This window comes from Numenius arquata, chromosome 1 (genome assembly GCF_964106895.1).
Source record: "Numenius arquata chromosome 1, bNumArq3.hap1.1, whole genome shotgun sequence".
NCBI classification, from domain to species: domain Eukaryota; kingdom Metazoa; phylum Chordata; class Aves; order Charadriiformes; family Scolopacidae; genus Numenius; species Numenius arquata.
The window spans coordinates 44,042,782-44,057,939 of NC_133576.1; the positions used below are offsets into that span (position 1 = coordinate 44,042,782).

The 15,158-nt window shown below is 43.7% G+C and overlaps 1 protein-coding gene across 1 annotated transcript in view; it reads left to right on the forward strand.

Annotated features, from left to right (window-relative positions):
* UMODL1 (uromodulin like 1) overlaps positions 1 to 15,158 on the forward strand; it is a 53,003-nt gene that overhangs the window by 6,386 nt on the left and 31,459 nt on the right. The window contains exons 3-9 of the mRNA XM_074154101.1: positions 5,994 to 6,155; positions 6,563 to 6,669; positions 8,571 to 8,763; positions 9,734 to 9,874; positions 10,669 to 10,788; positions 12,328 to 12,582; positions 14,036 to 14,148. Coding sequence (XP_074010202.1) covers positions 5,994 to 6,155; positions 6,563 to 6,669; positions 8,571 to 8,763; positions 9,734 to 9,874; positions 10,669 to 10,788; positions 12,328 to 12,582; positions 14,036 to 14,148 — 1,091 coding nt within the window. The remainder of the gene's footprint in view (positions 1 to 5,993; positions 6,156 to 6,562; positions 6,670 to 8,570; positions 8,764 to 9,733; positions 9,875 to 10,668; positions 10,789 to 12,327; positions 12,583 to 14,035; positions 14,149 to 15,158) is intronic.

The window sequence follows — 15,158 nt, forward strand, 5'->3', positions numbered from 1 at the left end:
AAATGAACCTCCAAACAAATTTTGCAAGTTATTTTCTCAACAGTTCCTAGTAGAATATTGTGTCTAGCAGGAAAATTCCTTTAACAGAAAGATGGGAACACAGAAGTGGTCATTGTCTTTTACTTGTTCTTAAAATGATTTGTTAGAGAAGAGGAATGAAAGCATAAATAGATATACATCATCCCTCATTTATTATATCCTGCAATTGTTTGGCTCTGTGGCTGTTGTGGAGTGTCAGCCAGGGCAGATTTAACCTGGAGGTTACAGGAGGTCCAGGCAGTCTTCTCAGACTGGCATCAGACCCGTCGTTGATCATATGCATTTTACAAGCAGCAGTTCCATGCTGGGGAAAATCTCCAGTAGATCTAATTGGTGTAGAATAGTCACTTCAGTAAGGTCTTTTCGAGATACACGCGTGTGCATACATGTGTGCACATAAGTATCAAATGACAAGGCTGAGAAGCAACTGGAGAAAAGTGCTTTTCAATTCTGTAGTAGTAGGAAATAGCTGTCTCAACTAAATGTTGAAGAGTCACTAGCTAGTTATGGTTGTCTCTATTTGCACAAGAAACTCTATGAGTGATCAGGATTTTCAAGGTGTTTCAGAACCTCTGAAAATCAAGACCGTCTTTGTGGGTGGAAAAAAAGGCATACTGGTAACAGTTTAAATATTTTTTTCCCGGTAGAATTCTATGCCTTTTAAAAGCATCTCTAGGGATATTTTAGGCTTGAGAGCTGTTGATGAGTTTACTTCATCTAACATTAACAAATCTGTAAATCTCTTATAAAGCTTAGCTGCAGAGTTTCCGCTCTGCTCTTGCCACATATTGATGGGCACTCTGGGCAGGTTTGCCCCTTAAATGCTGTGGTCACCTTGACTCTTTTTCCTGTCAAAGTTAATTTGGGAATATTTTAAACCATAAAAAGATTTGTATGGCTTCTAGGTGATTTCTGTGTTTACATTATTCCGGTACCTTTGCTTTTCAGGGTGTTAGTCGTAAATTCTGTGAATGGTAATGCACTGTCTAGACACAGTCTTAAATAAATGATGAAAAGAGAAACTGGGACTGCTGAAATTACTGTGCAGCATGCTGCTCAACTACTGTTATCTTCTTCTTGACGTTATTCATGCTGGCATGCTCTCCATCCTACTAGGAGTGGAAAGGTCTGTGTGACCTTTTGCAGTAACCTGCTCCTGGCCACTCCCCACCTGTTCTTCCGAGAAGGAAACATTTACCCCTGCCTGGGAAAAGGCAGGTCCTAATTTTCTTATTTCTTTACTGTGGGGTAAAAAACGTCTAGATCATTAGTCAAGTTATGCCAGTTGTTCTCACTAGTTGCCCGCCAATCTGGTAGGGTAGTATTGCACACACAAACTACTTTTTTAAAATAAAAATTGCAAAGTTAAGTATCTAAAAGTTAGGAAGTGCCATAATTAATTCTAAAGGTAGAATTAAATAAAACCAATTGTTGTTTCCTCTCTTTATGCCTATGCATGCGTATTAGTAAACTCTTTTAATTACCTGATCTGGCTCTGCCTTGCCCCGAGGACCACGTTTCCCTGTGGTGCTCAGGGACGATGGAGCCCCTCTAAGGAGCTTCCCAGCAGCACGCCATCCTGGCCTCCATGTTCGGTGCGTGGTGCAGTGCTCTGCCGAGCCTCTCTCTGAATAGAGAATTATTTATCACCTCTTGAGGTGAATCCTGGGCCGACTCACAGACAGCAGTTTGTCTCCACGAAGCCTGTGGGAAGGAAGGGAGGTTCTCTGCCTTTCACAGCTGGGCAACAGAGCTGCAAAGCGATTGCGATCAAACCATTTGGTGTGCCCATTCTCAGACACCTAGGGTGGGGTCTGAATTTCTTTTTTTTTTTTTTAATATATTTTGATTTTGATTTTCAGAGAGCTTAGTGCTGCTTTTAACAACTTGCGTCATTGGAGCACAGAGCCTCGTGTCCTCGATGGCGACTATGAGCAGTCCCCTGATTGCTAAGTGGGTCCCAGGGGTGCATGTCAGGTTTTTGGACCTGCGAAACCTGCGGCTCTGAAAGGTTGTTTCAAATTTCTTGTACGAAACTTTCCCAGCATCTTGCAGCATTTTTTTTAAGGTACAGGAAGGGTCCGATTCTCCAGGCTGGTTTCCAGCTACTTGAATCAGTGGCATGGCTACTTCTCCTGGTAGCTGGTATGCTGCCCACCTTCCACTTTACTGTGTAAGATGAAACCAGAGAGTGACAGGTAGGAGATTCCTTCCTTATCTGCCATCTAACCCTGCTGGATCCCCATCCAGGGACCAAAAGAGTGCGTCAACATGTGATGAAGGCTGGTTTTTAAAGCACACGTATACAAAAGTGCGTTGAAATAAGAAAGCCCAGACAATTTTAATCCTGGAGTTTTGTAACTTGAGAGCTCTTGATTCGCAATGTTAAGGCCACGCTTCAATCAGAGCACGCTTTGTGCGCTTAACTTCCTAAGGTTTTCCAAAAAACAACTGTAAAGTTAAAACCCATTCATTTTAGATGCCCAGGTAACTCCTCAGCAGGGCGAGGACCTTTCAGAGCCTCCGTGCAGATATTTGCTTGCTGGGTCTGACCAGAGCAGTGGGGAGCTGCAGCACAGTTGTTCCCCCTGCTTGGGCTGTCACCAAAAAGCCATGGGACAGCTCTGTCACTGGGGGCATGCGGGCAGCGTTGCAGCATCCCCCTGGAGTGGGAAGGGAGGTATCTCACCCAGAAGCAGATGTTTCTGACTCCTGCAGTCTGGGTGCCTTGTGTGCCCCCAGCAGCCGCTGAAATAGGATTACAGGTGTCAGAGGCTACGTCCCTTCCTGCTCCCCGTGGTGTGTGCTTACGGGCCTCCCGCCCAGGAATTGTCTTCTCTCTTTTTGAGCCCACTGAGGCAGTCGGCCTCCGCACCCTTCTGTGCTGAAAAACTGCAGAAGTTCACTCCCCCTTGGGTAAAGAAGTACATACCCATTTTATTACTGTGGGCTCGTGGTGAATACCAGCTCCTTTTTCACCTTACCCTCAGCTTCTGGGATATTGTAAACCTTGATCACATTCCCTTCAGCCTTCTCCTCTCCACAGCAAAAACTCCCAGCCTTTTTAGTAGTCTGTCCTTGCAGGTTTTCTACTCCATTCAGTTATTCACCCCATGCCTTTCCCAGCTGCCTTAACCCCAGAGGGAGTGGGGGTACCCAGAGTTGCCTCCAAGCTGCAGGCTCACCATCGGTCCTTGCCAGCTCACCACCGATTGCCGGTGCGAGCGCCGACGGGGCAGAACATGGCCACGTAGCAGTGCTGCCAGTGGGATGAACCCATCGGAGGTAGCAGTGGCTAAATTTCATAAAGTTTATTCTGAGCATGCACAGAACTGTTTTTGTGCTTTGAAGGCCATGCTCCCCTATCATCCAACAGCTGCATCCTTACTGAATTTCAGCCCAAGGCTCCTGAATGTGTTCTGGTGCATGCTACGGCTTTTCATGAGGAAGACTCTTCAATATTTGCCAGAGGCTGAACTAGCACATCCCAATGCTGCCCTCCATCCTGATTAGCCCCCAGACAGTCAATCAGGATGGAAAACACCCATCTGAGCAGGTAAAATCTAGCAGTGATCAAAGACCCCGAAAACAGGGTCTTGTGATGAAAACTGCCAGTCTGACTTTCTAAAGGGCTTTGCCATGAGCTCTTTCTGTAATCTCATAGATTTGTCTCCACCTTCTGATGCCTGAGATGAATGCAGGGTTTTGGTTCCTGGCTCTGCCGCACCCTCTGGATGAAACCCGGCCCCTCCAGGTGGAAGGAGGGAGAGGAAGGGGATTAGGGCTGAGCTAATGGTGTCCCTCAGCGTCTATCTCCCGGGAGATCCCCCATCCTGCAGTCACAGCAGACCCAACAGCTCTCAATGCAGGCAGGCTGGTAACTGAGCTTTCGTTGCTAAGCACTGGGTGCTGCATTTCTGCTTCTGTAGGTTTATGCAAATAATGGAGGAGAAAAGCCTATACTTCATCCAGCTGACAGAGGAGTTGGCTGGCTTGCTCCCCAGTGCTGGCAGTGTTACTTGGTAGGTGACTGTCCCCAAGATGATTGAAGTGGAGAGCATAAATTGAATTTTCAAAATGCATCTGGTACAATTAGGCAGAAATGTGATGTGAATCCATCTCTGTTTCCGCTGATCCGAAAATGATGACCTTTTGATTTTAGATAAATGGCTAGTGTGGCATTCAGCCAGGATTCAATAGTGTTTTCTGAGATTGCATGTGACTCATTAAATCTTTTACACCACAGTAATACATGCCAAAAAAAGACTCCAGTGGAAAAAGCTGCTTTAAACCTCAAACCTGCTTGAACTGCATTGGAATTGCAAAGCTGGAAGGATCTAGATGCTTGTGTCAAGCTTACCAAGATTCACCTGGTTGGAATAGTAAGGAGACTGGTGACATACCAACACAGGGAAATCCCTTGGTGCTTGTGTCTGTGCAAGCTTCTGGTGAGAGAGGCTGGCAGAATGGGAGAACCTCCCAGAAGGAGCAGGCAAAGGATTTCTTTCTTGCCCTTTTCCAGTCGAGGGTAGAGTTTCCTAATTTTCTGCCTGGAGCTCTTGTGGGTCTAACACCAAGTCTACTTGAAAGATGCTCACAGCCCTGTTAAATGTGACATGACCACAGTCATGGGGTTGTTGACTGTGTGCACACAAAGGATACACAGACAGTGCATCAAATACGATACAAAAGACTGTGGGAAAGTGCTGTCCCATGTATTCTCCATGCAAATTTTTGAAATTACACCTGCGAGTAACTTGTGTGCTGCTGAGAGGTCTCAACTCAGTGCCTTCCCTGTTCTCCAGCTTGTGGGTTTGGGCAGGTTTTTCAGCAGAGGTGTGGACCCCCATCATTAAGCTATGCCTACTTTTCTTAATAACCTTTCAGAGACCTTTGACAAGCCTACTTTGGGCCCCCCGAAAGACACAGACCATAGTCTTAAAACGGTTGATCTCAATAGCCTATTTCTTTATGCAAATATGACTGCATGTCTAGTGGATGACTTTAATTGCCCAATAATGGATCAAGAGTTTGTAGGATCAAAACCTTGTTGGCACGAAATTAATGGAAAAGAGAAATCTTTTGGGCTGATTGGGAAGACCAGAGCTGAGCATTACTTGGAGCTGTGTTTGAGAGTGTGGGTGAAAGCAATGTTCATAGATCTTAAAAATATTTTCTTTTTTTTTTTCGTCTGGAGAAGAGTATGTGCTGGCAGTGAGCCAGGACCGCTGTCTGCCCTTGGCTTGGGAAGCAGTAACCTTCTGCCTTAGCCGCTCTCTGCAGGGCTGTCTGGTGTGGGCTACCGACATCCCACAATGGCTAGCTGGCTGATAAGGAGCGGCTGCTGCCAGGCTGCAGATCACAGGCTCAGTTCTGCTCTCCTGCCCCTCCATGTAACCCACTTAACTGAACCCGAGAACAGCATTTTGTCTCCGGTCTCATGTAGCATCTTCAATTACTATAACTAAAAGTTAGCTTTGTCGCAACAAGAGGTTAAATGAAAACTCACGATTTCTAGCTTAGACGTGACCTATTTCCTTTGATCATTACATATTATTTGGATTAGTCATAGCTGACATCAGGCACATTTTCTGTTTTGTAGTGCTTTAATGTCTCCACATTTTGAAACTAACTATCTATGCGTCTATCTATCTATCTATCCCTTCCTCCATCCATCCATCCATCCGTCCATCCATCCATTCATAATAATTAATGGAAAATTATCAATTCAAAATTTCTGTAACAGAAATGTCATGAACGAGAGAAAAATCTGAGAACATTTACACTCTTGAAATGAAGTAATGGTATTTTAGGCTGCTATTTTCTCCCTATAAAAACCTCAGAGCAGACACACTTCTGAAATGAGGAGGAGGTGTTTGTTGTAAATTAAATAGCACAATTTTATGGAAACAATTTTCTATATTTTTGTTCTCAGAAATGTTTTTGTTACTTAGCACTCAATAGATCCAGTGTATTTGCCTCAAGACCTGGTATTTGTCCAATGGAGAACATGGAAACATCTGATTATCCTTGCACGTTCGACACTGAATGTCCAGGGCTCAAAAAATGCTGCAACTCATCCAAAGGAGCAGGCTGTGTGGATCCAATGCCAGAGGGTATGTTACTGATAAATTCAAGACTGCTTCTAATAGAAATACACTTAGTTTTTCCTTCTGAGGGTGGGAGTCGGCAGGAAAACTGTTACCATAGCTCTTCATAAAACAAATACAGGAATCTGCTTTGGATCAATTCCAGGATATTCAGCTTTAGTACTTGCACCCGGGAGCACTGAACAGTGCGTGGGTGCTGTTGGTCCAGTGGACCTTCCTTGGCTTCTTCTCCTTCGCTGGCGCCACTGCCTGCGGCATACAGCAAACGAGGCTGTTGCTGATGGCTGTGCATGGGCCCTTCATAATTTCGAAGTTAAAGCTTGCTTCAATTTCTCAGAGCCTTCCTATAGCTCTGTCGCTTTCTATAGCATCAGACCTCAGATGACTTGGCTGTTTTATTTTGTACACTTCAGGAAGAACATTCTGGTACAATGTGACAATGCTTGTGAAAATGGATTTTAATGAATTAATCAGAGTGGATTCCTACCTTCTGAATCATTCACGCCTTTTGCACTCCATGGTATGTACAAACACGAACACTCCTGTGTGCTGCTCATTGCGTCCCCATTTCTGTTAGTCAGCGGCCACCACTTGCTCCAGCCCAGGAGGGATCTCATAGTCCTCCATGCTGGACATAATCTTGCCAGCCAGTCACTCCCGCTTTGTTCCACCAGCTAACTGATCTATCAGATGCTTTAGCAAATTTTTCAGGTCTCGTCCGAGGGTAGTTTAAAGACATTCTTAAATATACGTTTTTTTCCTGTTTAAGTGATGTTTGCTTCAGCTCTGTCTCAGTTCAATTTTGGGTCTATGGCCAACAGGGTGCGGATTTCAAGATCTGCAAAGTGTGATGTTTTCTGATAAGGAGTTTTGAGTTAAACCTCTCAAGAGACAAACCTCTGATCTATGGCACTGGGACCTACATGGCAGATGGACTCAGCAGCACCAGAAGTTTCACTGTGAAACCCCAGGGTTATGGCAGTGAACTGTGGCTGGGTGGAGGGCATTTTGTTGTCATTCTCACCACAGCACTGGGAGAGACAGCAGGGTGTTGCTTTTGCTGTAAGACCAAGGCTTTGCCTCATGCATGGATTAGCAGTGGCATTAGCAACAACATGTGCACGGCCATGCGACAGCAGCACAGTGTGCCTGTCCCTGTCCCCAGCACAGCAGGTAGGAAGAGTCCAAGGCAACCAAAAAAGCCACAGCCCTACCAGAGGAGTGGGGCACGCCTCCAGAAAGGAGGGCCTTCAGGAAGAACCAGGCTACAAACTAAAGCTGCACTCAGACAAGCAAGCTCATGCTGTCCTTGAAGTGGTATTTAAGGAATGGATTGATGAACTAGGACGAAGACTCTCCAGGCGGTAAACCCAAAGCATCTCCCTAGTACATATCACCATGCCATGGAGAAAGTCAGGCTTGTATGTATGCTTTGAAAGGTACCCAAGATATCAGTTGCCTATTTCCATTCATTTTTATTTCTACTCCTCATTTTCCAGCTGGGAGGGGGCTAATAGCAAAGGAGACCCTTCTCCCACCATCAAGTGGCACTGGCAGACAGAATAGAAGGTAGAAGTAGCATGGGGATGTTGCATGAATTTACTTGATCCTCCTACCTGAATTTCCCCTTCTCATATCCATAAAAAGCAGGAAACTCTGGTCCTGTCACTGTAGAGTAAGGAATAGAGGGCAATGATTTGCCAAGACTTTCATATCTTGGTCTAAAGCAAGCTAAGGCAAAGACAAACATTCAAAATATAGGAATTATAAACTGAAGCTTTGCAATGAACTATTACACAGAGGAATGTCTTCCAGGCCCTGTCTGCCCCACTAATTCCTAATGCTCAGCCCCCCACCATGTCCCTTCTCTGGTCCCTGACTCACGGTTTGATGACTCTGTCAGTCCCCAGGTCTCTCTATGGCTCTCAGTCCCAGCCTTCTTGCTCAGCCTATTGCTATTCTTTTTCTTTCTATTCCCTTTGCCAGCAGTCTTTTTAGTTGCTTAAAGTAAGGAGTGTTGGACAGCTTTATTATAGATAAATTGTAACAGCATGTCTAAAGCATATTCTGTCAATTGAGATTTTTGATGTTTAAACATTACAAGCCAAAGAACCTTTTTCTTATCTTCTTGGGTTGCATCCTCCTGCCAGGACACCTAAGCATTTGAGATCTGACATGCAGCTCCACACCTCCCTCGGCTTGTCAGTACTGTCCTGTAGCTCTGTTGTGAAGTGCGATAATGAGAAGAGATCACCTTGCAGAAATACAGATCTAAATGTTGCCACTTTGATGTGGTTTCTGAATCGGTGCTGTCTACACTCAGATTATGATGATAATCATTGCATAGGTTATGCCTCATTGGCATACAGTTGTGCTGATAAAGAAATGAGGTACCAAAGTGTTTGTTCTCCTGTTTTCCAGATTACTGGTGCATTACAGCCCTGGAACGCCTCTGTGTACCATATCCAGAGTAACCGTGCAGAAGTATACGCTGGGACAGTGGCCTCCCATGTTCTTATTGGACTGCATCAGCCAGCTCCGCTAGCAGAAATTTCTTCTTCCTTGAAGGACATAGTGAAGCGTGTGTATGAAGTGATTGACACAGAAGTGCAAGGTTAATTATTATAATCCTGTCATGGGGAGGGAAGCTTTTTCAGGGGGCTTCGTCTATCTTCACTTGACATTTCATCTGTATGACTATCAATTTGCTTTCAAAAACAGCGTAGTGAATCTTGTAAATTTTGCAAATATGGCCTTAAGCTATACATTATAGGATGGAGAGGGTTGTAATTAGTTAGTAATTATTTTGGAATGAATAGTTTGGAGGGGAATATTCCTGCTTCCTCAATTTTCTATTTTCTCCTAATAGCATAACACAGGCCATCCTCATACGAAAAAAAAAAAAAAAAAGGTGTTCAAAATTTGTAGCACAACCATTACTTGTATTAAACAGGCTCTTTTAAAAAGTGTTTAAAGTATTCTTGGGAAACAGATATAGTCTGTTTTTGTAGACATGTATTGCTTCCAGTAGCTTGCCTGAAGCAAGGAGTATTTATAGTTTTATAATTACTATAGCATATTACTACCTACTTTTTAAATGTTAGGTAAATATTTGAATATATTCAAGTTTTTTTAAAAATTTACTTATTCATGTGTAGTTACCTGAACATTTTCACTTCTGAAATGCATTCATAAGCACCGTTGTCAATACTTCTTATTCTGTGTTTACTTTTGAAAACTCAGTCCAACTTCCAGTGAAATCACTGGGTAGATCTAGTTCCCCTTGCTGCTGACGTTTCTTAGGTTTGGAGGACACCCTGCAACTGTAAGCAGGAGCTGCCACTGTCTGTCCTCTTATTCCAAAGAGTTGGACTAAAAAGTGATAGGGTTATAACTGAACGGGGTTAGTTTTGGGGAAGGGCAGCATTCTGATTTCATTGCACCCATGTACACCCAGAACTGTTTCAGCAGAGTTACTGCAGATTTACACTGATTTTATCATATCCAGAGCCTGGTCTACAAACATTGCAGATCAGTCTTGACACTGCTATGAATATCTGTGCAAGGTGTGTTCTTCTTCTTAGATGTCAATGAATGTTCCCACCTTGTATTCAACACTTGTCCTGAGAAAAACACCTGTGTAAATCTGGAGGGTTATTACAGCTGTGACCCTCAGCATGAACGTGCAGATGTCAGCCCTCACCAGCTGAGCCCAAGAAAGGAAGGTAAGAAATGTAGGTCTCGCCTTGGGAGAACACTTCTACAGGACTTTGTGGTCTATCGCAGGAGCCACCTGCAAGGCAAAAATTTCTGGAGCACCCAGTGCCCTTCTCCTCCTGTTGGGAGAAGGTGCCACATAAGCCAGCTGTTATAGCTATTTCTGATTGAAATGCAGGCTATATAATTCACAGTACCTGGCTGTTTCTCCTATCTCACCCTCAGCTGTCCTCACTCACCTGCCAAACCCTCCTGCTTCAGACCCTGACTGCTTCTCAGAGCAAGTCACTCGGTGTCAGTACACCTCCCCAGCCTCCTGGGGAAATACGATGAGTGACGTTATTTGTACGTGAACTCTCCTTCCCATTTTGACTGCGTGAGTGCAGCCGGGACTCAGTGGTTGTATAATCCCACCCTGGATTATACAGGGTCCTCTGCTGGAGGCAGATGGAGCTTGGCAATGGGTGAAATAATACTTTGTACCAGTTCAGCAAAATACAGAGGCATGTACTTACAGCCCACAGACATCAATGGGCCTGCTAATAGGCTTAAAGATAAGGAGATAAATAAGTGCTTGCAGATTCAATGCTTTAGTTAGAAAACAATCTTACAATCCTTTAATCTCAAAAATTAAGATAATGTATTACTGTATGCTTTTGTGATATGATAATACATTTATTTTCATTTCTATTTATACTACTCCTATTGCTGCTTTTCATCTGCGGAAAACATGAATGGTATTATTTTGGATTTACTTTGTTAGGAATGTTTTAACTCTTTGATAATACTATTTTTCCCCTAGGCATAGCAGCATCTACTCCAAGTTCAGCATTGGATCTCATTAACACTAGCGATAGCTCTCTGTCTATAAGTAATTCAAGTCTCTTGTCCATGACTAACCAGTCTACAGATGCCGAGTGCTGTAAGTAACCTTGGATTTGAATGATTATTGCCTCACTTTTAATTCAGACACTTCTTTGATCCCTTTGTCCTGGGGCTGGTTGAGTTACGGGAAGGTGTTCACAGAAGCTGGTAATAGTTTTGGAATGAAACTCCACCTATGGAAATGGAAAAAGAGAGGCTCCCCAAACAGGGCATTCGGATCAGAGTCTGTAGTGTTGTGACCACTGGAGAAGCCCCACTGTACTTCCCATGGCTACCGAAGGGAGCTGGCCTCCTGGAAGTGGAGGTGGCCATACTGGCTTCTTGAGCCATTTTTGCCTGGTGAACCATTCAAGTGCAGGTCCCGTCACAGGGCTTGTGCTGGATGATTCTTCAGCATAAGAAGCATGCCAGTGAGCGCTCTGCAAGGCCAGCACCACTCACTCACCCTGGACCCAGCTCACTGCATGTCCCAGGCTTGTCCTGGAGCAAGGTATGGGAGGATCTGCTACCAACCACAGGAGCTCCTCCTGGCCACAGCCACTGGGATGCAGGCCTCTAGCTTTTGAGTCCATGAAGAAGTTGGAGAGTCTTTGCTTTGGTCAGAGAGACACGCTGGATATTCTTGATCTTCATTCACAATTTCTGATCCAAACTGAAGCTAGAGGAAATCAAACTGAAGTCTCTCTAGAGCAGAGGCAGTATGTCTTTGGGGGCATCTGGCAGCCATAGGATTCAGAGGTGTGGAAACAATTGTGTTCTATTGAAATAATTTAAGAAAACAACCCTTTTTCTCAGGCTAACCATTAGCATGAAAGAACTGAATTCAGGGCAGCAGCATGCCATGATCTCTTGGTTAGTGTAGGGCACGATGTTCATTTCACCTGCCCCCAGCTGTCTACAGGAGAGGTGTCTAGACTGTGCTCACCTTTCGGGCTCTCTCTCCAGTTAGTGGAGACAGACAGGCTCTGCTGGAGGGCTATTCATCCTACCCAATTTAGACACTTCCTCCTCCTTCGAGGAGGGGAATAATCTCTGAAGGATCCTATCTTTTCCCATTGACATGACAATGATTGCCCTGGACTAGAGTGGCATAAATAGGTGAAACACTGCCTACCAATCTGTCCCCAGCCTGTAAAAGCTGGGGTCTGTGGTTTTTTTCCAGGGATAAACCAAGGCAGATTTTGCCTGAAGAGGTGCATTTTGATGATTAAAGTGACAAGAGGAAAAGAAGGTGTCAATGTATGTAGAGTACAGAGACTCACTACTCCAAACTTACTTCTGTTGCTTGAACCTGTAGCTCACTGGCTGATTATTAGTGTTATGAGAGATTCAACACAAATAGGTATAGTAAAAAGAACTAAAAAGAGAAAGAGTAAGCACCCAATCCCTCTAGTGGGATGGTTCATGGATAAGGGTACCTGATACTGGGAGAAGGGCAGAATCTGTGCTGATGTAATGTAAAAAGGAGCTTCCCCTACTGATTGTCAAAGTGCTTATCTATAATGGATTTACAATAACACAATGCTTTAAAGGTGAAATGCTTTTTCTATGATGACTCTTCCTGGGACTGCAATAGATCCCTCTGCAGTTAGAAACCACCAAACCTTCAGCGTTACCAGCAGCAGTTTTGAAATGTCCTGGCGTGTCACTTCTACCCTGAACCATACTTTCCAAGTCCAAGTGTTCAAGGGCAAAGAGATTATACAAAACCTGGCAACAGAGGAAATGAAAATGGACGTGTCTGGACTGGAAGCAGGTGTGATGTATTCAGTACAGATCAGCTATGAAACCTGTGGAAAAACCAGCATCTTCCATCAAAATGTTAAAACAGGTAAAGAGCTACTTAAAAAAATATATATAATTTATCCCTCCCCCTCTCTCTCTTCTCCCACTTACTTGCAGTTCAGCAATGACCCATTTAGTCCTTCCTGAACTACATTTCCCTCCTCCTTCAGCACTTTTTCTCTCTTCTACCCCAGCATTTATGCGACCCCAACTATCAGGCAGCAGAGCTCTGGCCTTAGTTGATAAAGCAGTGTTGGAGCTGACTCCGACTATTACAGATACCAGTCTAAAACAGAATATAAAAAACAATTTTTTGTTGTTGGTTTTCAGTTGGGTTGGTTTTTTTTTTTGTGTGCCTGGCACTGCATTCTGCTGCCACACATCTCCCATCAGGCCCCATTTTTCCTGGTTGACGGCTGTGGCCAGTGAGAAATGCAGTCAACTGGTTTGCCAAGGGCTCAGCTAAGCTAATATGAGTGCCCAGAGGAAGGCCACATTCAGCTGAATATTTGTGAGTGACCAGGATTAAAGGGAATAACAAGGGCTGTGTAAGAAAGCTTGCAGAGTACCTGCATAATTTTGTTCAATTAGCTGGTGATGCTATCTCTCTGAGACCCTAGTGTGTTGATCAAACCTAATTTTGATTTTCCTTTATCCTTAAATTATTTCCTAAGCCTTTATGCAAATAACGAAATAAATCTCTTCACGTTTTCTTCAAAAAGCAGGCAGCGAACTATTTAATAGTGGCCAGAGTGAGAATGTTGCTGTTTATGTTTATCTATAAAAACCTTCCCTTTGATCAAACGAGATGACTCCAGTTTGGGTCAGAAGGAAATTACTGCCTCTGTAGTGGGAAAGTAGGAGGTCTAGTGGTTACGGAAACAAGGGGCTGAACTTCAGAGTATGAAGTTGAAGCCCTTGAGAAAAAGAAAAGTTTTCCAAAGATCAGTACGAAGAGTAGCAGCCTCAGACTGTTTATGCAGGTTAAAGTGGTTAATAGGTTCCTTGGCTCTTGGTTTCAGCTCACGTGTTCTGTACATTATCTGTCAGGGCTTACCAGACAGAGAAGTGGCCCGCACTGTTTTTTGTTACTATTTTCAGTTTAAGAATATATTTACTATATACACTATCAAGATTGAGAAAAAAATAATAATTGTGACTGGTGGACCAGAGCTCAGCTCACAGGCAATTCAACCCTAGATGGAACTCAAATGCAGGAGTTATGTAGGGCCAGGTTCTTTACAAGGATATGTGTATACCTAGCTCTCACACAGCTGGAATTAGACCCCTAAATATCTTTATGGATCTGATGCAAGTGCATCTCCTCAATGTATGGGAGACTTGTAGCAGAATATTTTCTTGGTTTAATACCAAACTCCCTCAACCTTCTCCCTTCTTTCCCCCTCCAAAATCTGGGATTTTGGTCTGGGTACATCAGTCTGACTGGATCCTTTCCTCTTCTGCTTTGTCACTGTGTGTTTAAATATTGTGCCCTACAGACGCCAAGATATTTGCTATTACTATGAGGATTCTCAACTACAACTTCACTGATGATTTCCATAACACCAGCAGCTCAGCGTATGAAGAATTTTCAAGACTGTTGCTTACAGAGGTAATGCTAAAATATCTGTGGGTAATATATTTTTTTCAATTTAGAATTTATTAATCTAATAGAGGATTTTATGCCTGGCTGAAATATCCCTTGAAAATCATCATATTGTTTCCCGTGACCTTTCTTTATAATTAAAACAAAATCCGACTGACTAAACAGATCAAGCCCTTGGCCTCATTAGCAAAGGAGCCAATGAGAATTTTCCCCTGCAGAAGAGTAAAGGGATTAAAAATGCAGGCATACAACAGGGACTCCTTTCCTTGGATCTTTAGTTTGGCAATAAACTCACACTGAATTGACTTGAGTCTTCTTTATGGATTATTGAAATTACATTGCTGGCATTCATTTCAGTGATGTCTTATCGATAAATGTCTGAATGCTCTCAAAGCTTTTTCTTCTTAAAGAAAAGTGACCAGGTCAGGCTTTTTTCTCCAGCCCCATTCATTGTAGGCACACATGTAGCCACTGTCCATGCTCAGGTGTAAGCAGCCGTAAACAAAATTTGAGTCATGAAGTCTGTTACCAGCTTCCCAAACAGGGGGGATGTTTCAGACACAGCACTCTCTCACAGTTTTATTGTAAAGAACAGAGCACATACAGAGGAACTGGAGTCTCCATCCAAAACCAGACTTTCCCAAAACAAAGGGGGGCTCATAAACATATGTGATTATATATATGAAGAAAAAAATAAGTAATGGGGATATACTTTCTAAGGCAAGAGAGAAGAGGCATTTGCTCGTGGGAAATTCCAAGTTGAACCTCCTGACATGGTTTTATTTCCCATAGATGCAAATTGTTTACTTTTGTTGTGCAGGAGTATTTTTGTCAGCGAATCTCCTCTGACACTGCTGCAGACCTAGTCAGCATCATGAGGTTGGGAAGTAAAAGGAGCATTGCCCATCTGTGTTGGTTCTGCCTCCTTGGGTGCTTGGGTTCTCGCTTCCTCTCTCCTCTCTTTTTCTTGCCTCCTCACCCTGATCTGAACTTAGACCAGTTAAACAGCTTGTTTG